At 40.0% G+C, this 23,429-nt stretch overlaps 2 protein-coding genes across 2 annotated transcripts; both read left to right on the top strand.

The window, feature by feature from the left end:
* Positions 647-2,041, top strand: LOC8086257 (GDSL esterase/lipase At2g42990). The gene is made up of 2 exons (XM_002467351.2): positions 647-1,135; positions 1,255-2,041. Exons 1-2 carry the CDS (start codon positions 746-748, stop codon positions 1,936-1,938), a joined length of 1,074 nt encoding a protein of 357 aa, XP_002467396.1. The 5' UTR covers positions 647-745; the 3' UTR covers positions 1,939-2,041.
* LOC8083623 (mediator of RNA polymerase II transcription subunit 34) lies at positions 4,347-15,486 on the top strand. Its single transcript, XM_021449865.1, has 21 exons — positions 4,347-4,615; positions 6,105-6,180; positions 7,097-7,317; positions 7,677-7,823; positions 7,902-8,117; positions 8,701-8,805; positions 8,892-8,996; positions 9,133-9,255; positions 9,760-9,848; positions 11,231-11,267; positions 11,376-11,409; positions 12,265-12,317; positions 12,386-12,463; positions 12,544-12,609; positions 13,766-13,829; positions 13,902-13,955; positions 14,070-14,177; positions 14,296-14,375; positions 14,481-14,559; positions 14,634-14,872; positions 14,962-15,486. The coding sequence occupies exons 2-21, from the start codon at positions 6,114-6,116 to the stop codon at positions 15,127-15,129; spliced, it is 2,133 nt and encodes a 710-aa protein (XP_021305540.1). The 5' UTR covers positions 4,347-4,615; positions 6,105-6,113; the 3' UTR covers positions 15,130-15,486.

Genomic DNA, 23,429 nt, shown 5'->3' with positions numbered 1-23,429 from the left:
TGCGAGCAAGATGACAGGAAGTCTGAGGGGACGGGGCTAGGGTTTTAGCCTCCTATGGTGCCTCCACTTTTATATACAGGACGGACGACATGGCTGGCCAACAAGCCACTCGACCAGACCTCAATGTTTGGGGAGCAGGGGAGGCTTGCTAGGTGTCTTGACCTTGTGACTGTTGGGTAGGCCTTAGTAGGCCAACCTCGGCCCTTATCGGGCTTTGCTCGTGCCAGTCCAGTGTATCAAGGTGCAGCCCAAGTGCGGAACTAGGTTTGTAGGCTGGGCCGGCGTAAGCCTCTTCGGGCCATGTCGTTCTCGGGCCCAGCCTTAACAGGCCGTAGCTCGTGTCTCCATTAAGGCCCGGCCCTATTAGACTTGTGTAAACGATATCTTGAAGACTCTTTGGAAGCGATGGGTTGCACCAAGAATTCGGATCAAATAAATACAGAGAGATCTAGTCTGCTGCAGAGAGGGTGCATGCAGCAGCCGCGCGCGCCACAGCCTGTGAGCGTGAGATGGATGAACAAGAAGCACGGCCACCGTCCCATCATTTGCCGTGCCGGCCTAAGCTGTTCCAACCAAAATCGAAGCACCGGCCGACGAACTTGTGCACCTATAATTGTCCTCGATCGGTTCCTTGCACTGCGAGGACAAAGCTATAAATCCACCACAAATGAGCAACAACCCTCTGCAAAAATCAAGTACTAATCACCACCTATTTCATGTTGGAGCATAGGTAGCACGCACGAGCATGACGACGACGAAGGTGTTCCTGGACATGTTCCTCGTGCTGCAGCTGTTATTACTCCTCCTCCTCCTCCGCGGCGCCGCTGCAGACGACAGCAGGGTCCCGGCGGTGATCGTGTTCGGCGACTCGACCGCGGACACCGGCAACAACAACTTCATCCAGACGCTCCTCCGGGGCAACTACACGCCTTACGGCCGGGACTTCGCCGGCGGGGTTGCCACCGGCCGCTTCTCCAACGGCCGCCTCGCCGCCGACTTCGTCTCCCAGGGGCTCGGCCTGCCTCCCGCTGTGCCGGCGTACCTCGACCCCGGCCACAGCATCCACCAGCTCGCGTCGGGTGTCAGCTTCGCCTCGGCTGGCAGTGGGTTCGACGATATAACTGCGCAAATCTTTGTGAGTTTCCAATCCAATTTTCAAGAACACAATATTCATATTACTTGTGTTTTTTTACATTATTATATAGTAATTATAAAAAAAATCACGTAACTTTAGTTTCCTGCATATATATGCAGTCAGCAGTGACACTGACTCAGCAGATAGAGCACTTCAAGGAGTACAAAGAGAAGCTCCGGCGCGAGCTGGGCGGCGCCGCCGCAAACCACACCGTCGCTAGTTCGCTCTACCTCTTCAGCGTCGGCGGCAGCGACTACCTGGGCAACTACCTCCTCTTCCCCGTCAGGCGCTACCGCTTCACCCTGCTGGAGTACGAGGCGTACCTCGTCGGCGCGGCGGAGGCGGCGGTGCGCGCCGTGTACGCGCTCGGCGCACGGCGGGTCCGCCTCCCGGGGCTGCCGCCGCTGGGGTGCCTGCCGCTGCAGCGGACCGTGAACCTCGCCGCGCCCGGGGACTGCAACAGGTGGCACAACATGGTGGCACGCAGGTTCAACCGCGGCCTCCGAGCCATGGCGAGCAGGCTCAGCCGGGAGTTGCCGGGGGCGCAGGTGGTGTACGTCGACGTCTACCGTCTCTTGGCGGACGTGATCGCCACGCCATGGGCGTATGGTTTTGAGGATGCAGTGCGAGGATGCTGCGGCACGGGGTACTTCGAGACAGGAGTGCTGTGCAGCTTGGACAATGCACTCACATGCCGGGATGCGGATAAATACGTCTTCTTTGATGCGGTGCATCCGTCACAGAGAGCCTACAAGATCATAGCCGACGCAATTGTACATGCCGCGTCACACAGACCTGAGTAGCTAGCAGTGGCATCGTTATCTCGTTTCGCTGAATTTGAATTCTATACATATATACGGCTTGTAGTCTGTAATAATATTAGAATACTCAAAAATCATTTCTCAACTACTCACCACCTTGTCCTCACTAGCTAGAATCAATCCATTATTAGAGAATTAATTAAGGTGTGAGCTCAAAAGACAGAAATGAAATCTCTACTTAAACTAGAGCCCCAAAAATCATGCTTCCCATTAGCGGTGAAACTAAAAGGGATGTTTGGTTGAAGGTGTTAAAGTTTAATAGGTAATGTAATATTTTTGTTTTATTAGATTATTAGTGTCCAATTATGGACTAATTAGGCTCAAAAGATTCGTCTCGAGAATTATTCTCTAGCTGTATTTTTAGTTTTGTAAATAATCCATGTTTAGTACTTTATGCATGTGTCTAAGAAGTGGATGTAATAGGTGTTAAAAAAACTAGAGCAACCAAGCATGGCCTAACTTGTTTGGATGTTGCCTGGCAACAAATCTTAGCCATCAGACTCTTAAAGACCCTTATTTGGTAGATGCGTTAGACAACATAGCTCTGAGAATCTGCACAAAAAATAATATGGTTTGATCTAGCTTTTGCGTTTTAGTAGAAATGGATGTTGTGGGGAGAAGTCTGAGCAGTAAAAGTTTTTTTAAAAAAGAGTATCGTATAACTTTTAGGTCCTACTTAGCACAACTTAGCTTTACTAACAACATATCTTTTTTCTTTAGCTCTATGAATAACTCTAGTAGTAAAGAAGCAGTTTCAATAAACCATTTGGAGAACAATTCTATATGTAAAATTCTTTAAAACATGCTCTTACAAATTCCATACGACAACCCACTAGAACGAGTTGAAGCTAGAAGAACCAACTATTTTTAGCTCCATTCTTGCAACAATCCGTTGCGAACGTATGTTTAAAAAACTTGAATGTGAAACACTTTGAAGTACCCCGTTTTGAACAAAATAGCTTTAAAATCTAAACAACTTGAGGAGCTAGCTGCTGTGCCAAATAAAACCTTAATTTGAGCCTATTTTGTCCATAAGCTGTCCAGAACATCTCTCCAAAAGTCTTTCTTCTCACTCTCTAAATTATTATTTAAAAGTCATTTGAATAAAAATCGCTCTATATGTTCCAATCCTTAAATAGCTTGCGTGCACTCTAAAGATTCAATCTGCTCTGTATTTTCAGTGAGAAATTAGAAAAGAAATGATTGACATCTAATCTATACCTATCTATAAAGAGCTAAAATTTCGGTTTGCCAATAGGTTTTTGTCCGCTCCTATCCGCCTTCGGTTGTCCGGAATCGGTCGCCTCCCCCATTCAACGCTTGTAGAAGAGCAAAAAGAAAATAAAAATTTTTTCTAGGGTTCCTAATGCCGTTGTTGGCCCAATCCGCCCGTCTGGAATCAGCACGATGGAAGAGAAAAAAAGAATAGAAGTTTTTCAAGAGTTCCCAATGCAAACTCTCCAATTTACTTTTCTTTTATTCTTTAAATCGGCTGAAAATTGATAAAGGTGTAGTAATTCATAGAAAAATCTAAAAATTACAAAACAAATTTTGTTCGGCTCCACATATGTAGATCCATGCAGCAAACAAAAAATATCACAAATTTTAGTAAATTTTTTTGCTGGAGATGTTTGCCTATGCTTTTTACTGTAAAATTAAAATTGTAGTTATCTTGCTCCAATTATTATGAAAAATATATGGTAGCCTATTTAATGTGATGCTTGATTCATATTTCATAGCAATCCTAATCTAAATAAAAAAATAATGCTGGCAACAAACTTTTCATATTTTAATATAATACTGAGGTATATTAAGAGGTAATATTAGAGTAAGATAATGTTTGACTAATTTTTATTATTATTATTATTAAATAAATATGTCTTCAAGCTATATATTGTTGTAAATATTAACTAGCTAATACCATAGATGTTATGGTTATCAATAAAATAAATTATAGACTTTAAATTTTATAAAAAGGATAAATATAAAAAGATATATAACATATGTCATCACTTTCCGGGGTCATTTAATGTTTTTCTTCCGTTGCAACGTATGAACATATTTGCTAGTAATCTAATAAAAAAAAGTTGTTAGAGAACATTTTTCACCGAATCTATTCGTATCAATAAAATCTTTTATAAGCCGTACCAAATAGCTACGTTACACGAGTACGGGTACGAGTATCGGATACAATACGTATCGGATACGCGGATACACACTTTCTCAAAAGAAAATCCACTAAAATGGTGTATCTGAGTATTCGTATCCGCGTATCCGACGAGTATCGGATACGGATACGTCACCCCCCTTGGAGTATCCGTGTAACATAGCCAAATAGGCCCCAAACCAAGCCAATACCAGATTTTGTTTTAAAGCAAATAAACAAGCCATTCGCGTGCACCTGCACGATAAAAAAAATCGGCCGAACATTGGAGAATTGCTCTGCCTCACGCCCGCGCGCTTACACTCCTTTGCTGTTTTCTTCTCCCGTCGAGAGCTGTACGTTCGATTCGGCGGTTTTCTGTATCAGGGCATCCGAACACGCCCAATCGACCGCCGCCACGGCGCCGCCCTAATCCCAGAGCCCCAGCTGCCCAGGTTCGTCGGACTCTTTGCCGGTGTCCGGCGACGAGCACCCCCACCACAGTCCACACACCAGGTATGCTCGCCCTCCTCTCTTCCGTTCCTTCTATGCAAAACTGAGCACCTGAACCCTAGATTATCTATTTTCAGCTTCTACTAGACGCAAGGGTTAATTCAACCCCTGTCTTTTCCATATTTTGTTCTACTGTTCCTATTCATTCAATCTAGGCTCTGAAAGCCGAGTTAGTTTTGTTTCTGACCATCGTTAAATCAGTATTCATTCAAGTTCCACTGAACTCTGTTCCTTCCAGTTCCATTCCAATGAAATTCATCTAATTAAATAAACTTCGTCCCAAGCCCATATATCATATCATATCATCTCTCTAGTTGTCACGGAAATTAACAACTGGACATCTACAAATTAGCATTAAGTAAGAAGTTGAATTTATGCTGTCAGTCTGTCACAGTTACTTTAATTATTAAATTATAACTATGTCATTGCACCATGAAGTTAAATTATCAAATTTATTATTAATCTCTTAATTTGTGGAGTCACATTCTAATATTTCAATTCCATAATTTCATTGAAGTTTCACTTTAAGAAATTCAAATTGTATATTTTATTCTGACCTTTCAGTGATGTTGTTACGATGCAACGATGTTTCAATTATCCTCTGCTTAAGTAAATAACTCCAGAAATAATCTTTTCATTGGAATGTCCTGTAACCTTGTTTTTCAGATATCTTTGTGAAGCTCTTTCTCCATGGGTTAAACTCTGATTCATGTGATTCTTTCACCTAAATCAGTTTTGATCCATAACCCTGCCCTAGTTAGATACACGTTGGAATGTTGGATCAGTTGGATATTATTCACATATGTGTACCACTTTGTTCATGTAATCTCGTGAACATTGTGCCTTGGCAGTTGGCACCCAAATCATATTTGACCTTTGATGGTGCTGAGAGTCTGAGACTATGCTCCATCGCTAGCAGATGGTAATATAACTTCTAAAGTTCAGGTCCTTATGAGAATAAAAATAAAAATGGGGTTGATTATGGTATGAACTTGTTGCTTATTGCTAGAGGATTGCACATAAGTCTATTGGAGTAGTTTGTCATAGTTCTGGCACATGTTCAAAACAGGTAGGCAATAGCAGTGGGGTAAACTTGGGTGGTGTTAGGAAATCTGGGCAAAGAGGAAAGCTCAAACTGTGTAGTATTTTTGGGTTACAGCCATCCAGTTAATACACCTCTATTGTAGAGTTGTTAGTCTTTGTGCTAATTTGGTGTGCAAACTTCAAGGTAGTCATCTTGAAAAAAAATTCATATATTTGTATGCAGGTATTTGTATACATGGACATATGGTATCAGCTACGAAGCACTTACTGACTCCGCTACTTGATTGTTCAACTATAATCTTAATTGCTGTTTTAATTTTGGTTGTTTCTTTGCTTTTGGGAAATCCAAACAGACTTTTAATTAGTTTCTGAGGAAAACTCTTTTTAGGGCAGGGAAACCAAAAAAATAATCACATCATCTATTTTGTTTCCGGTGGCGTTTGTGCAGAAGTGAGGCATGGAGGATGAAGAAAACTTTGAGGAGGAACTGTTGCTTGTGGAGTCAGAACTTGATGACATTCAAGGTATGATCACAATAATAGTAGTAACAAATCATGAATCATTCACTACATTATCGTCTCTTGATCCATAAACGCTTAACAGTTCATAGCCATTAATTACTGGTGCATTCATGTTTTTCTGCGACTATTCATCTGCATCAGCTACTTACTGAAATATTGTTTATATAGATGATAGTGGACATGACAGTTCCTTTGTTTTTTTACTTCCTTTTTCTTTGGTCATGGAGTAAATTAAGGTTCTATTTAACATCAAATTAAGGTTCTATTTAACATCAAATGTCCATTGAATCGAGCATAAGAAATAGATCTATTATCCCAGTCCCTTCTCCTATCCCTGTCCTTATGGTCTAGCTGTCGCCTATCGACTGGCTGATGTCGGGCTGCTTGGGTTAGGGCCATCCAGATCAGATAACATCCATAACATCGAATGAACAGCAGCCAGGTTTTCTGGTCTTACTTTCTTAAGGCCAGTCTCAATGGCCCGTTTCAATGCACTGTTTCCAAAACAAATCTGCTGACAAAGCATCAATGAAACGAACAATGAAACAACCTCCACAATGCATGAGTTTCACCTTGATATTTCCTAGGCTGGGCAAAGCATTTAATTACTGCAAAATGATTGGATCACATGCAAGATGGTGAAACGATTTAGTCCTCAATGGGGATTTCATCCTGTTTCACCGCGTGGGAAACAACGCCAGCGGAGTTTCACCATGGTGAAACTACTTCCTTCTCTCTCCTCTTCGTTTCATGCAAAAAGTGCAGTTTTGCTGACATGGCGCTCTAATAAATGTGCATGACATCCTGTTGAAACCTCCACTGACACTGGCCTAATTACACTTTTTGAATGCTACTGAGAATTTTGTGGACAAGGAGTGCTACTGTGTTAATTTGCATGGTGGAAATACATGCTTTCCAGGACAAATTAAAAGATTACTTGATCGCCAAGAGGAGCTATATGAGCGCCAGTCACAATTAAAAGCTTTGCTGGAAGTATCAAAAGTGTCCAGAAATAAATCAAATTGCAAACCTTCAGTTACTCTGGAAGACTGGTCTGGGAGCTTCCCATGGGATTCTCAGGCTGATGATACCCGATTGAATATATTTGGCATCACATCATACCGGTCAAATCAACGAGAAGTAAGTTTATCGGAGAAATGGCCTGTTTTATAAATTCTTCGTTTTGGGCAATCTTAGGTATAACATAAAAGAGATATGCAAGTTTTGTTTTAATTTTGAAATGAAGTGTAATTCCTAAAATTACTTCATCACCGAGGAACAAATGTCTGGGTGTTTGGGTTATCTATGATTTTCTTTCTTCAAATATACCTATTGTTTTGGTTCTTTAATCTTTATAATAGTTTTATGACTTCTCTCCAATATCCCTATTTTCTTATATCGTTTGTATTTAGTGTTGATCCTATTTTACATCCATAGGCCATATAACATCGGATAGTTTCCTTATATTTGCATTCTCTTAAGTCATACTGTGCTTACAGATAATTAACGCAGTCATGAGTGGAAGAGATGTTCTGGTAATAATGGCTGCTGGTGGAGGGAAGAGCCTGTGTTACCAACTCCCAGCTGTACTTCGTGATGGAATTGCATTGGTTGTCAGCCCTCTGCTTTCTCTTATACAGGACCAGGTTGTTAAGCTGTAAACATCTTTTTTTTTTCTTGCTTATCATGCTCGTGTTCATTCTCGGAAAGTTATGCCATTGTAGGTCATGGGACTGACAGCTTTAGGTATACCAGCATACATGCTGACTTCAACTACCAACAAGGAAGTTGAAAAGTTCATCTATAGGGCACTTGATAAAGGTGAAGGAGAGCTGAAGATATTATATGTGACACCAGAAAAGATATCAAAAAGTAAAAGGTTCATGTCTAAGGTTGAGAAATGCCATCATGCGGGACGTCTTTCTCTTGTTGCAGTAGATGTGAGTGATGATGAAACTTATGTCTGTCCATATTGCCTGAAATTTTTCCACTCCTAAAAATGGCCTTTTCTGTTTCTTATGTAAGTTGCAAAATTCTTAATGTCATTGAGCTATGCAAGATCGAGTGGTTCCTTGCAGTTAATTTTTTAGAAATATAAAATTGAAATTATATCAGAATAATAGATTGTTTGCTTCATGACAAAGTACCTTTATGCTTTTTAGGAGTTTGGACTACGTGTTTGTAATTGTAGGTGCTTACTCTTGGTATCTTTAAGAATTTCCATTGAAACACTAAAGTTTCCTACTGATACTAGAATCGATGGTAGCTATGCTATCATAAATTCCTAATCTGATCCCAGCTTTATTAACCCACATAGAAGGAATAATCATCAACAGCTATTCTTTTCACTGTCAACATTTTCAAGCTGTTTATATTATTTATTATACAGCCTATTTCCCATTGCGAGAAGATGCAAAGAACCTGTCAATGCATGAGCATATCTTGTGGCCTTTTCATGTGCTATTTAATCTATCTGTATTCTGGAATCATCATTGTCATTTGCAATTGACAGTTATCATGCAGGAGGCACACTGCTGTAGTCAATGGGGTCATGATTTCCGTCCAGACTACAAGAATCTTAGTATCTTAAAGATCCAATTTCCCACTGTTCCTATGATAGCTCTAACTGTGAGTAACTGAGTAATGAAGAAATCCTAATAATATTCATGTTTGGAAAAAAAAAATTGTGTGAACTAGCCTGCAATACATTTCAGGCAACTGCAACAAGTAAAGTCCAAACAGATTTGATAGAGATGCTTCATATACCAAGATGCGTCAAATTTGTCAGCACAGTTAACAGGCCCAACCTCTTTTATAAGGTATTATATGTCTTCTCCACATCTGCTAGCTTTGATATTTTCTTGTTTATTCTTTATTAATTACGAGAAAGAGTGCAATGGGGATAACGAGGATTTAATTATCTTTCTTATATTTATATAATTTCTTTCCCTCTAGGTGTATCAAAAATCGCCAGTTGGAAAGGTTGTCATTGATGAGATCACAAATTTTATAACTGAATCATACCCAAATAATGAATCTGGAATTGTGTATTGCTTTTCAAGGAAGGAATGTGAACAGGTTGGCAGAACAAACCATGAATCACTCTGTTTCTTTTATTTGCTGATAAAATAATCTTAAAAGTTTTGGTATCTAGAACTGCTGCCTCCACACAGTGATCAAACTTAACATAGATAAATCATTGCTTCAAGGATCTATATTTTGGAACTTTGATTTATGAGCAAAACAAATGTTCATAAATTTCACTATTATATTGTTTTGGATTTTTCTGATTATATAGTTAAAACAAAAAATAATGGGTGCAAACTATTCTTGTATTATGTCTATGAGTTTCTGAAAAGTATATTCCATCTGTTTATTGATAGAGTAATAATGTAAATTGTTTTTTGTTTTTGAATATTGTAATAATTTTTGCAATATTCAATAGCATATGCATATGATTGTCATACCAGTGTATAAGTTAAAAAATGATGTTGAGTTTATGTTACTCTATCTGGCTAGTTTTGCCCCCCTCAAACCACTATTCACCTACCCTTCATAAATTATGTGTTTTTTGAGAAATAGGTCGCAAAAGAATTGCGTGATAGGGGTGTTTTGGCAGAGCATTATCACGCTGATATGGATATTGTTGCTCGTGAGAAAATCCACATGCGGTATGTACAGAATTTCCCTTGTATGCTTTTGTTAATTTCTCCAATACAGCAATTGTCCCGTTGCTATGGTGAATGCCCTTAGTGTAATATAGTGCTATAAACTTGGTGACAGCGGCTGCTGTATTTTGGCCGTATTCTTGGCATAGATGGTCTAGCTGCGCAGGCAGTGTTGTGTGGTTGGCAGTAGTCAAATGGAAGAGCCTATTGTCACCTTTTAAATGGTGTATACTTGGGCTGGGTGAGCCAAATGGTTACGCCTTACTTAGTGAAGGAATCATAAGCCTTTTTTTTTGGTAAACCTTCCCTCTTCAAGTCTTCATCCTTCTTCCATTAGTTTATTTATTCAGACACTGCCACATGCTTGTTATTTCAGTGCTAGCATGCCTTTTTCTAGCCTCTTCCCCTCCTTCATCTCTCTTCCCTTAATATGACTGGGTATCACTGGCGGAGCCACCGCCCGGCCACCCCGGGCGGCTGGCCAGGCTCGTCGGAGACGTTCAAAAGGAAAAAAATTTATATCAAAATAAAACTCTGTAATTTTCTAGCTAAATATTTTGCTTAATAAAAATTGCCCAGGCTCATGAAAGCTTCTGGCTCCGCTAATGCTGGGTATCCTTAATATGGAAAGGACTGAGTGCTTGCTTGTGGTAATTATGTCATGCCAGTTAATCTCCAGGGAAGACATGGATTCAAACAGGAACTCCAAGTGACGAATCCGACAAGATAATCTTTGTGACAGTTGGCTGGCAGTTGGCTGGGATGCATGGGACTTGACCAAAGGATGTAGCTCCAGTTATTTACAATATCTCCAAGAAGAAAATAAAATGCTTAGGGTAGTGCTAGAAGGCCTAATTTACGTACTAGTGTCATGGTAGTCACCTGTAGCCAACCACCTTCATTGCACCCCAAACTGCTGGATTGCATTTTTAGCTTCCCTGTTACTTGAAACTCCTTTTACATTTTATGACTTCCTTAGTGCGATCTACATAACAAGCGTCTTTTTTTTATTGTAAATAGTATTTACTACTCATCAGATTCCAATCTAACTAAAAGAAAGATTGCGTGATGATATGGCTGCTCTCATGTATCTACACAGATTAATAGTAATAGTATTCTGAAGATTTTCTGTCATATTGCTCTTTGGTTTAGGCCTTTAGAATTTAGAATATATTCATGGTCAAATATTAGAAAGTATGATTGCATGGAATCTAACATGTTGTACAAGCACTTCAGGGAGTCTTTAAAAAATGTCAATGTCATAAAAAAGAATACTTTAGGGATTATTTCTATAAGAGCTGCTTTATTGCACAAGTTTTTTTTTTGTTTTTGTAATTCAATGCCATGATTTGGTACTGAGGTAATCCCCTTTATCTTTTAAACAGTTGGAGCAAAGGACAATCACAGGTCATCGTTGGAACAGTATGTGCTCCTTATATTTCTCTGTCTGGGTGGGTGGGTGGGTGGTGGTTCTGTGTTACTCTCTGTCTCTAATAAGATTTTTGTGTTTGTGTGTGGTGGACTATATAGGTGGCGTTTGGAATGGGAATCAACAAACCGGATGGTATGTTCAATCTCAGAGTTCGATCATTTGCTTGTTGTCAGAATTCACTTGAATATGTGTATAATTAAGTTATACAGTATAGTTTTTTTGTTTGAAAACTTAGTTATACAGTATAGTGGAAACAGTACCAGGATTCTTAAACCAGATATTAGGGCCTGTTTGGATACACATAGCTAGTTACTAGTTGGGGCTAAAAATTAGCCCAAATTAGCTATGGTTCGCTAGCTAGTTGGCTAACAACTAGTTGGAGACTTGGCTAAAAAATTAGCCCACCTGTTAGCTCTCTTGTTTGGATGCACTAGAGCCAATTTTTAGCTAGCTAGTAATTAGCTATGTATCCAAACAGGCCCTAATTTTGCATTTTATTGGTCACACTACTTGTGTGCAGGACTCCCAAAGAAATTAGAAAACAGAAATGTGAGTGAGGACAAAAATGAATTGCCCTGTATTATTTGCCAGAAATTACTTTGTTTCTGGTCAGCAAACTGAATGGCGCTGTTCTTGAAATAGTTTCCATACACGGGAAATACCATGCCAATAATTTACCATTGTATCCATGTGTACTTGTTATTTCCTGCCCTTACTCATGGTAATACTGTTTCATAGTCTCTGTTATAGTTTAGTTGAGAATGTTTTAGCCATTCCATATAAAATGTGCTCGTTCTAGGATATTAGAATGTCAGCTCATCATGTGAAAACATGAATTTTTATGTCAATAAGCATTTTTTTCCCTTGAGCTGGTAGAGATTGATGAGGCAGTAACATTTAATTTCTTCTATCACATGAGTAATGGTTTCAGTATTTATCATTGCTTTGCTCTCAATAAAGTGTCTAAGAAATGTTTTTTCCTTGTAGTTAGATTTGTGATTCATCATAGCCTTAGCAAGTCTATGGAGACATACTACCAGGTTTGTTAATATCACATATGCTAGTTGCACAGCCAAAAATCCCTTCTAATAAACCTATCTGACTTCAGGAAAGTGGTCGGGCAGGGCGGGATGGATTACCTTCAGAGTGTGTATTGTATTATCGACCTGGTGATGTTCCACGGCAGGCAAGACTAAATTTGTTTTGCTTTTCTCTCAATGTAAGTCTAGTTTTCATCACTATATGTGCTATGTTTTCGATGAACAGAGTTCAATGGTCTTCTATGAAAACTGTGGCCTTCAAAATCTATATGACATTGTGCGATACTGTCAGGTAAGCTCCCATGTTCCTCAGAAATACTATGGCAAATCTTTAGAGTGTCTACTGAATTAGTATAAGGTCATCTTCTATTTGATTTCTTTTTTCAAGTCCTTCGAACATGCAAATTCAGTCTCTTTGCTACAAAGAATTGTATATGCTACAAACAACTGTATAAACAAGCCTTTCAATCACATGCCACAATAGTACCAGTGGGGCTACCTATCTGGATAGTGATTGTACAGCACTACTACAGGCTGCTGTCACTGAAGTGGTAGTGTGGCACAAACATGTAGTGGATCAACCTACCGTTCAGAAATCATGCTAGGTTGAACAGCATGAAGTGTTGACGTAACCATTTCAAATTCTGTGAGTTTGCTAGATAGCAATATAGCATAGAAACCATGGTAAACAATAGAAGGCTCAGTGGTTCTCAGGAATACAATCTATCAACATAAAATAGGACAATAGTTGGCCACGCAGAACAAAATTGTGAAGTTCTACAGTATACTTTCTCTTGGTGATGTAGGATTTTGACAACAGAAATTACCTGTCCCATATCCATACTGTTTATATATATAAATAAAAAGCATCAAGTAAAAAGTAATGGAGGGAATAACTGTTGTCACAGGCCTTCAGTAGCATAGACATACTGTAAATCTTGTCAGAGATGAAGGGGCGTGTAGCCTAGTGGTTGTAGTGACCTGAGTAGCACCCCTGGTCATGGTTTTAATCCTCATGGGAGCGAATTTTAGCTGGGTAAAAGCAAGGCCACTTTCTGGTTCCCCTAGTCAGCATGGGTGGAGGGACCTGTGGTGGGTGGGCCCTCGTGTAAGGGTCTAGTAGTGAGTAGGGCCTCAAAGCACAGGTTAAGGTCCAAACCCCAGGAGGCAGCATCCTCATGTATGAGGGGCCCAGCTTTTGTGTGACCTTTCTCGGCTAGGCTTCGGTTGAGCTCCTTAGTAAAAATACTGTGGGGCGGTCTTTCCTGACTTGGCCGAGTTTTTTTAAAGCTTGTCAAAGGTGGGATGCTACTAATTTGGCTGTGTATCTCAGAAAATGGCCTAAATAATGTCAACTAGCGGAAATGCTTCTAGCACACTTTCTATTTAAGAAACAATGGATTGAATTGTTTCTGTATAATGTGATGGCAAGGTTTTTGTTTTCCCAGTCTAAGAGCTGCCGACGTGGTGCTTTCTTTCGGCATTTTGGAGAGGCTCTGCAGGACTGCAATGGTATTTTCATGATACTATATTTCTCAGGAGCTAAACATTTAGCTATCAATATTTACAAAATTTCTTTTGCAGGAATGTGTGACAATTGTGCTTCTAGTATTGAGCTCAAGGATATAGATGCCACGTGTATGATAATTTTTCCTTAAGTTAGAAATTACATATAATGGACTATAATTTGAATTTTTGTCATCTATGCTTTTTGTTCATATTCCCATATTAGTTTATGTGACTCTTGGGCAGGTCATACCAAAATTCTAGTTTCACTTCTACACGACTTGCAACTTAATGACCAAAGAGCTACACTGTTGCAGCTGGTGGATAAGTTCAAGGTGAAGTGGAAAGGTTTAGGTATATATCCTCTAGAAAATCTTTCAGGAGTATGTTGTGCTTATTAGGTGCTATGTCATCAGTCATCATCCAGAGGTCTGTTCAATGTCCCAATTGTAAACTGCATATGTTGAAGCAGGTCGCTCGAATCAAGCTGTTGATCTTAAAAGAGAAGAAATTGAGCAGTTGATAGTACAGCTTATAGTTGACCGTGTTTTGGTATGTGCGCGCTGCAAGTAGTACCAAGTGATTTTTTTAGTGTATCTTGTTGTTTGATCACCTTATACAATATTGCTAAGGTAAGATTGTTTCTTGCACTTTCAGAAAGAAGAATTTCAGCATACAGCATATTCAACCAATGCTTATGTTACATTAGGACCATTGTGGAAGCCAGCACTGGAAGGTAAAATACTGGATCATACTTGTAATAAATATTACTGCCAACTGCTGATGGACTTCTTGGTCTTCGCAATGCAGGGAACAGACCAGTGAAGCTTGAGATTGCTGTTTTGGGTTCTCAAGCTAGAGCCGGAGGTGGTGATATATCCAAAGGCACAAAACGTAGCCGAATGAGTGATCTGGAAGCTAAACTTGATGAACTGCGCAGGGAGTTGTCGTCCTCTAGTACCGGGGCCATAAGCATATTTCCCCATGCAGTTCTCTCCACTCAGCAGATTTCGCTCCTGAGCTGCCAGAAACCAACCACTGAGGCCGAGGTGAGGTGTTTGTCATCTCCTTGTATGTATTGCAAGCGAGCAATTTGGACGTAACATAACATGATGTGCATTCCATCTATCCTAACCAGCTAGAGAAGGTCATTGGGAAGGTGAAGACCGAGAAGTATGGCAACAGGATCATTGAGCTGATGCGGTCCCATATCGCCGATCCAGGAGCTGGCAATGGATCTGTTGCTAAGCGGAGGCCCAAGAAAGATAAGGACGTTGTCTGTGTCGAGAGTAGTGACGATGAATAGAATCAGTATGCTTCTAAAGCCATTAGGATCCATCGTTGTTTTATTTTTCACATCTATTGGGCAGTGTTTTTCCTGTTTCCTGCCGTTGAATACAATACAGACAGTGTAGCTTGCCAGTAACAAGTGCGTGCAAATGGGCATATCAGTGCATTGCTAGGACATGGGAAAAGTATGCTGTGATTGAGCATTTGGTTGTGGAGGATACCAACTAGTAGAACGTAGCGGTTGCTTGTGCAGCGTGGAACACCCGTACACATTGCGGTCAACTGCCTTTTTCTGCATTATTAGGCCATGTACTTTTTTTTATTACTGGTGGTCTGGTGCGCCTTGGCGAGCAGTGTGGTTTTGCAGTATAAACATTGCTTCCTTCTCTTATGCCCCATTTAGATCCTTGGAATTAAATTCATTATAATAAATTTAGGCACATATTAAGTAAGCTAATATAATTATATATGAAATATATTGTATACTATTGTTAGCTGTGCAAAGAAAGATGTTTATATGTTGCATTTTTAGTATAGGAAAATAAGTTGAAGAACGTGCTATAAGTAGTAGGTTAGAAACATAGCATGGTTATTTATAGAAGTCATTTTCATCTCTCACCCTATAAATTTGAAATAGACTTATATGTTAACTTTGGAAAGTTTGGATTGCAAATTCTAAACCAAATAGCCTAATCCATTGAGTAGATTCTAATTCTTCTAAAATGCCAAACGGCCTTGTTTAGTTCTGAACACTATTTTATCAAAATATTTTTACACAATAAATATTATGCTAGAGCTTAATTAGCATTAAAATACATGTATATATACATGAGCAAAGAACCCTAGCCTATTAGCAATATTACAAAGATTGGATAAGAACAGAAATAAAATACCTAACCTTCACCAAGTTGTGCTTTTTTTAGTTTACAAATCACGCTTTATTAATTTGATGATTGATGAAGCTATCGATCGAGAGGCCACATAGACACAAGCAGCTATGATTGTAGCTTTGTTACATGCTTTGAGTTTGTCGTTGTACGTGTTGTATGTATTATGTTTCATTGTTAGTGGTGGATCTACTCCCACCATCCCTAAATATCTGTCGTTTTCGTTTTCCGAGAAACAACTTTAACTAAATTATATTAAAAAATATTAATATTTATAATATAAAATTAGTATCATTGGATAGATATTTAAATCTAGTTTTTAGTAAATTTATTTAGAGATAAAAATATTATACGTATTTTCTATAAATCGAGTCTAAGTTGTTGGCACGTAAAACGTGACGACCAACATTCAGGGACAGAGGAAGTAGGATTTTACTTAAGGATGTTTTTGCACTCTCGTTTGTACATTGAATAATCTGATACATCTTAAACTAAAATTAAGTTTGAAACTTCCATATATATATATATATATATATATATATATATATATATATATATATATATATATATATATATATATATATATATATATAACAACTTGAACAAATTCATAAATAATAGAAGTTAGAATGTACTTCTAGATGGTATGTGATTACTTCCTACATATCTAAAGGTGATTGAAGGGGACGGAGGGAATAAGGGCCGGCAACACCTAAGGCTTCCGATTTGTACATGTGCTTGCTTAATAAGTTGCTCTTGTCGTATGCGTCGGCCATTGTTGCCGCCGTATACAGAGATTTAGACAAGGTCTCTACCTCATGTGATGTTGTCCGCCGAATGAAGCCTGCGCAAAAGGCTGGCCCAACACACCAACACTGAGACACGGAGCGGCGATCAACGAGCCACGAGGACACGTCGTGTGGCTGGATTTCTACACATACATGCATGCATGCATGCACATGTTGCATTGGATCGTATTCGTACTTTTAATCGGACAGGTGCCGATCTACTTGCAATTGCCATTGCTAAGATTGAGAACAAGTCGAGCCATGAGATTATAGATTATGTGTATATCTAAGAGGACAACAATAGAAGAAAGGTCATGAATGATGGTGAAGGATTATGAGGACGCTACGCTAGCTAGGAAAAAAAAATTTTAACCTCATAAATAAGGATCAACTGTAAGTTATAGATCACGGGATTACCACTAGACACGCAGGTGTAGCGGAAGCGACTCGGTGTAGTTGTGCGCGTAGTAGCAGTGCCGTGCAGTTGTGTGGTCGTCCACCACGCCAATCCCTCTCCCGTGGTTCGTCCTTGTGCTCCAGATGCAGCACCTCCGAGGTATCCCACACGTGCGACGAAGAAGCGTTGCGCCTCCGGACTGCTAGGTCCGCGAGGAGCAAAAGGCACAAGCGTGGGTGAACGGCGGCGGCTACCTAATGGCGTGGGGTTCCCCCAGGCCGCGCCCCCTCCCTCTCTTATATAGGCGTCCTCCAATCAACCCCAAATCGGGGGCTAAATTAGAAACCCTAAGCCTTATCTAATTCGGGTCCAACCCGAATTAGGTTTCCAGCCCCTTAAGCATGCGACCCTATGGGTTCACGTACATATAGACATGGCCCGAGTACTCCTACTCGCCCAATAGTTGACAGCGGCCTCTAGCAAGGCGTGACAACTCCTATACGTACGCAAAGATCATATCAGACGAACCACTACATACATATACATGTTATTCCCTTGCCACACGATATCTGGTCCAACTCGTGGGTTAACACTTAACCCAAGCACGACCATGCATTTGTTGATCCAATCACTTGAGTGATCCAGCGATATCTCTCTCACTTAGAGAGGGGCAAGTTCCATCTTGATCATCTATGTCTCATAGCATGTTCCCCGACAAACCCGAAGACCACCTTTATAACTACCCTGTAACAGAGTAGCGTTTAATAGTCCCTAAGTAGGTTATTTCACATCTTGAGAACATACAACAATCTCAGGTCTAAGGACATAATGTACATGATGTATAAAGAGATAATAAGAACATCTCATGTTGGGTCAGTCCAGCCCCATGTCATACATGTGCCCACATTATTAGTTTGACATCTCTATGTCTATGACTTGTGAAACAAAGTCATCAACTAATACATGTGCTAATCCAATGTTCATGTGTATCCTCACATGAACTCTGATCAGGGACAACTTTAGAATAACCATACAAGTAAAAGAGTTTCACAAACAATTCACATAATTGTTAATCAATACAAGTTTGTCTATAATGGATATTCACTGAACTCATAATATATGTCATGGATACAATCGTAATATCATCATCTCTATGATTACCTCTAGGGCATATTCCCAATAGTCTCCCATTTGCACTAGAGTTAGTCTCTAAGATATCTAATACCCATAGACCTCAAGTGTGCCTCATGCTTAGGCTGTGGAAGAGCCTTTGTCAAAGGATCTTCAATATTCAAATCTGTATGTATCTTGCACATCTTAATTTCACCTCGCCTAATGAACTCTCGAATGAGGTGAAACTTCCGCAGCACATGATTGTTCTTCTGGTGATTCCTAGGCTCCTTAGCTTATGCAATCGCCCCATTGTTGTCACAATATAGATTCAATGGGCTCGATGCATTCGGAAACACACCAAGCTCAATGAGGAACCTCCTCATCCAAACACCTTCCTTCGTAGTTTCAGAAGTTGCGATGTACTCGGCCTCTATTATAGAATCGGTTACTGTCGCCTGCTTGGAACTTTTCCAGCTTACTGCGCCACCATTTATCATGAACACAAAACCTGATTGAGATTGTGAAATCTGTGTCAGTTTGGAAGCTAGCATTGGTGTAACCATTTACAACGAGCCTCCTCACCTCCATAGATTAGGAACACATCTTTAGTCCTTCTCAAGTACTTAAGAATGGTTTTAACAAGTGTCCAGTGACTTTCACCTAGATTATTCTGGTACCTGCTCGCAACACTTAGAGCATATGAGACATCTGGGCGAGTACATATCATGGCATACATGATGGAACCAATTGCCGAAGTGTATGGAACTTTACTCATGTGTTTGCGCTCTTCATCTGATGAAGGACACTGCTTATCGCTAAAACGCATACCATGTGACATAGCAAGAACCCTCTCTTAGATTGTTCCATGTTGAACCGTTTCAACACCTTGTCTATATATGTATCTTGGCTTAATCCTATTAGCCTTTTGGACCTATCTCTATAGATCTTAATGCCCAAAATGTATGTTGCTTCTCCTAAATCCTTCATAGAAAAACTATTATTCAGTGAAGTCTTTACTGATTGCAACATTGGAATGTCATTCCCAATCAATAATATGTCATCCACATATAAGATTAGAAATACAACAACGCTCCCATTTTCCTTCTTGTAAACACATGGTTCTTCTTCAATTTGACAAAAGCCAAAACCTTTGACCACTTCATCAAAATGAATATTCCAACTCCGAGATGCTTGCTTTAATCCATAAATGGATTTCTTAAGCTTGCATATTTTTCTAGCATTATTAGGATCAACAAAACCTTCGGGCTGTATCATATACACGTCCTCTTCCAAATTTCCATTTAGAAAGGCTGTTTTAACATCCATCTACCATATCTCATAATCAAAATATGCAGCAATTGCTAGAATGATCTGGATAGATTTAAGCACCGCTACTAGCGAGAAAGTCTCATCGTAGTCAATTCCTTGAACTTGCCTAAAACCCTTTGCGACAAGTCGAGCTTTATAGATGTGAACATTTCCATCGATATCCTTTTTCTTTTTATAGATCCATTTACACTCTATGGGTCTAACCCCATCAGGCGGATTAACCAAGTTCCAAACTTGATTGTCTCCTATGGAATCTATCTCAGATCTCATGGCACTTTGCCATTTCTCAGAATCTAGGTCCATTATTGCTTCTGCATACTTTGTAGGTACGTCATCGTCTAACAATAACAATTCCCCCCGCAATTCCCGAAGTCTTGCTGATCTTCGTGGTTGTGGTGGTGTTTCTACTACCACGGGCGTCTCAGCTTGTTCTGCTACGTTAGCATCGCTCGTAGAGTCATTCCCAACTGGTTCATCTTGAACTTCTTTAAGATAAACCTTCTGTCTATTTTTCTCCCTTTTGAGAAACTCTTTCTCTAAGAAAACACCATTTTGAGTAACAAACACTTTGCCCTCTCTCCGATTATAGACATAATACCCTAAAGTTTCCTTTGGGTATCCCACGAAAAAACACTTGTCTGATTTGGGTGTTATTTTATCTGATATAAGTCGTTTGACATAAACTTCACAATCCCAAATTTTTAGAAAAGACAAACTAGGACACTTACCAGTCCACATCTCATATGGTGTCTTAACTACAGACTTAGATGGTACCCTGTTTAAAGTGAAAGCGGCTGTTTCTAGAGCGTATCCCCAAAATAATAAAGGTAGGTCTGACTGGCTCATCATAGATCGAACCATGTCCAACAGAGTTTGATTACGTCGCTCGGACATGCCGTTCTTCTGAGGCGTTCCAGGTGGCGTAAGTTGTGGAACGATTCCACAATTCTTTAGATGATTGCTAAATTCGTGACTCAGATATTCACCTCCACGATCAGATCACAAAGCCTTAATTTTCTTACCATGTTGATTCTCTACTTCATTCTGAAATTCTTTGAACTTTTCAAATGTTTCAGACTTATGTTTCATTAAGTAGACATATCCATATCTACTAAAATCATCAGTGAAGGTTATGAAGTATTGGAATCCGCCTCTAGCTATCGTGCTCATTGGTCCACATACATCAGTATGTACAAGTTCCAATAAGTCAGACGCTCTCTCAAGAAAACCTGTGAAAGGTGCCTTGGTCATCTTTCCCAGTAAGCAAGACTCACATGTCTCGTATGATTCAAAATCAAACGAAGTTAAAAGCCCATCATCGTGGAGCCTCTTCACGCGATTCTCACTTATATGACCCAAACGACAATGCCACAAATAAGTAGGACTTAACTCATTAAGCCGAGGCCTTTTAGCACTAACATTACAGATAGGTGCATCATCAAGATTTAAAATAAATAACCCATTCACAATGGATGCATAAGCCACAAATATGTCATTCTTAGAGATCACACAACCATTGTCTTTGCTCGCAAATGAATAACCATCCTTCATCAAACATGAAGGAGATACAATGTTTCGACTTAACCTGGGAACAAATAACAATTATTCAATTCCAAAATAAATCCCGATGGTAGATGAAGTTACATCGTCTCGACGTTCAACGCAGCAACTCTTGCATTATTGCCCACGCGAAAATCAACTTCTCCCTTTTCGACGCTTCTACATCTTATCATTCCCTGCATCATATTGCAAATATGAGCAACCGATCCGGTATCAAATACCCAAGAATTAATATAAGAGTTAGCGAGGAAAATATCTGTAACATAAACAACAAGTGTATGAGCAGCAAAAGTACCTTTACCACCACCATCCTTCTTCAAGGACGCCAAGTACAACTTGCAGTTTCTCTTCCAGTGACCTTTCCCCTTACAGTGAAAGCACTGAGCATCAGCATCTGGGCCAGCCTTAGGTGCAGGTGGGTTTGGCTTATGGATCTCATCCTTAGCCTTGCCCTTTTTCTTCTTCCAAGTGTTGCCCTTCTTTCTCTTAAAGTTAGGCTTGTTTTGGACAGCCAACACTTGGCCACTGCCTGCACTCTTCTTGATGTCAGCCTCTGCTGTTTTCAGCATGCCACACAACTCATTCAAGCCCTTCTCCGCCCCATGCATATGGTAGTTCAAGATGAAGTTTCCATAACTGAGCGGAAGAGACGAGAGAATGAAATCAGTAGCCAACTCTTGGCCAATTGGGAAGCCTAGCTTCTCCAACCTCTGAGTGTAACCAACCATTTTGATTACATGTGGGCCAACTGCTGCGCCCTCTGCTAGCTTGCAATCAACAAAAGCTTTTGAGACTTGGAACCTTTCAGTTCTAGCCTCAACCTGGAACACATCATTAAGCTCTATGCTAATATCATACGCTGCATGATTATTCTCGAACTGCATCTACAACTCAGGTTCCATACAAGCAAGCATGAGGCAACTCACTTCAAGATCAGCATCACATGCTCTCTTGTAAGCGTTCTTCTCTGCAGTAGATGCATTATCCTCAGGTGCTTCTGGTAATGGGGTGTCCAGAATCTCTTCCTTTTTCTCAGCCCTGAGAACAATTTTTAACCCGCGGATCCAATCCACATAGTTTGTTCCATTCAACTTATCTTTCTCAAGAATTGAGCGCAAAGTAAATGTTTGATTGGTGGGCGCCATTAATCTACAACAAAAGTAATGAAAAATACTAAGACAATGTATCCAAGACAGAGTAAATAATATTAAATAAAATCTACTCCTACTAAAATCAATATCCCTTAATTGATACTTAGTGATTCAAGACCCACAACTAACAAGTATACTAGTGAGCTTTAGCATCACCGCTAGTAAACATGGTAGATCGGTAAGCAACTCCTTACTAATCATATCACATATGACTCTTGTTGTTGGGATGGCATCTCTATGCTTGTGTTACCCAACTATTTATGCTCCAAGGACCCTAACTGTTAGGATAACATTGTTCAAGAAACCAACCCTTCTGCAGTAAGTATTCGATACGAACCTGCCTAGTCAAGGAAAACCAGTGGCACCCTAATTTCATAGACCTACCACCGATTGTACAAGACGCATGACAGTGCAAGGTTTGGGGGAGCATGTAACTTAAACATTGCTGAGGGATCGTTCTACTTGACTACCGCGTGCATGTAGACAAAACATCATCGCATATGAAAGTAGAACATAGTAAGAACGACATTAACACAGACATGACTTGGTATAGCCCATTATCACTTTGGGGATCTCCATCTCCATCTATCTGTTCGTCATGGCGATCTCCATCTCCATGATCCATGTACGCCATCCTCCAGTAATGATTTCACCAAGACTAGCTATCACTAACGCAAGACAATGCATTACATAGTCGCGGGTAGGATCATCACAGATTGGCACGTAGGCCATTACATCAGGTGGACAATATCTATGTGGCTCCAGCCATATTGTCATTATCATGACGTGCAAGCCATGAATTTATTACATACATGCATCACATACACATAAGGGCTATACCAGTCATGAATCCCTGCAAAACAGAGTTAACGATTCGGACATCTAAACTTGCAGGGCCAAAAACTCTATTTTCCCAGCCTTTTTTCGCAATTCTAATTTCGCCGAACACGGTAGAACCGTGGAGAATCAGATGTAAAATTTTTTTCTCTACGATTTTTGTTTAGAGATCGTCTCAATCCGAGTTACGGATCAAAAGTTACGGCTGTTTTACCGAACAACACTTTGCCGGCAATCCGCCGCCCGACAGTAGA

The sequence above is a fragment of the Sorghum bicolor genome, chromosome 1 (genome assembly GCF_000003195.3).
Source record: "Sorghum bicolor cultivar BTx623 chromosome 1, Sorghum_bicolor_NCBIv3, whole genome shotgun sequence".
In the NCBI taxonomy this organism is placed as follows: domain Eukaryota; kingdom Viridiplantae; phylum Streptophyta; class Magnoliopsida; order Poales; family Poaceae; genus Sorghum; species Sorghum bicolor.
The sequence above is the reverse complement of the archived record's forward strand: the minus strand, read 5'-3'. Positions and strand labels throughout refer to the sequence as shown.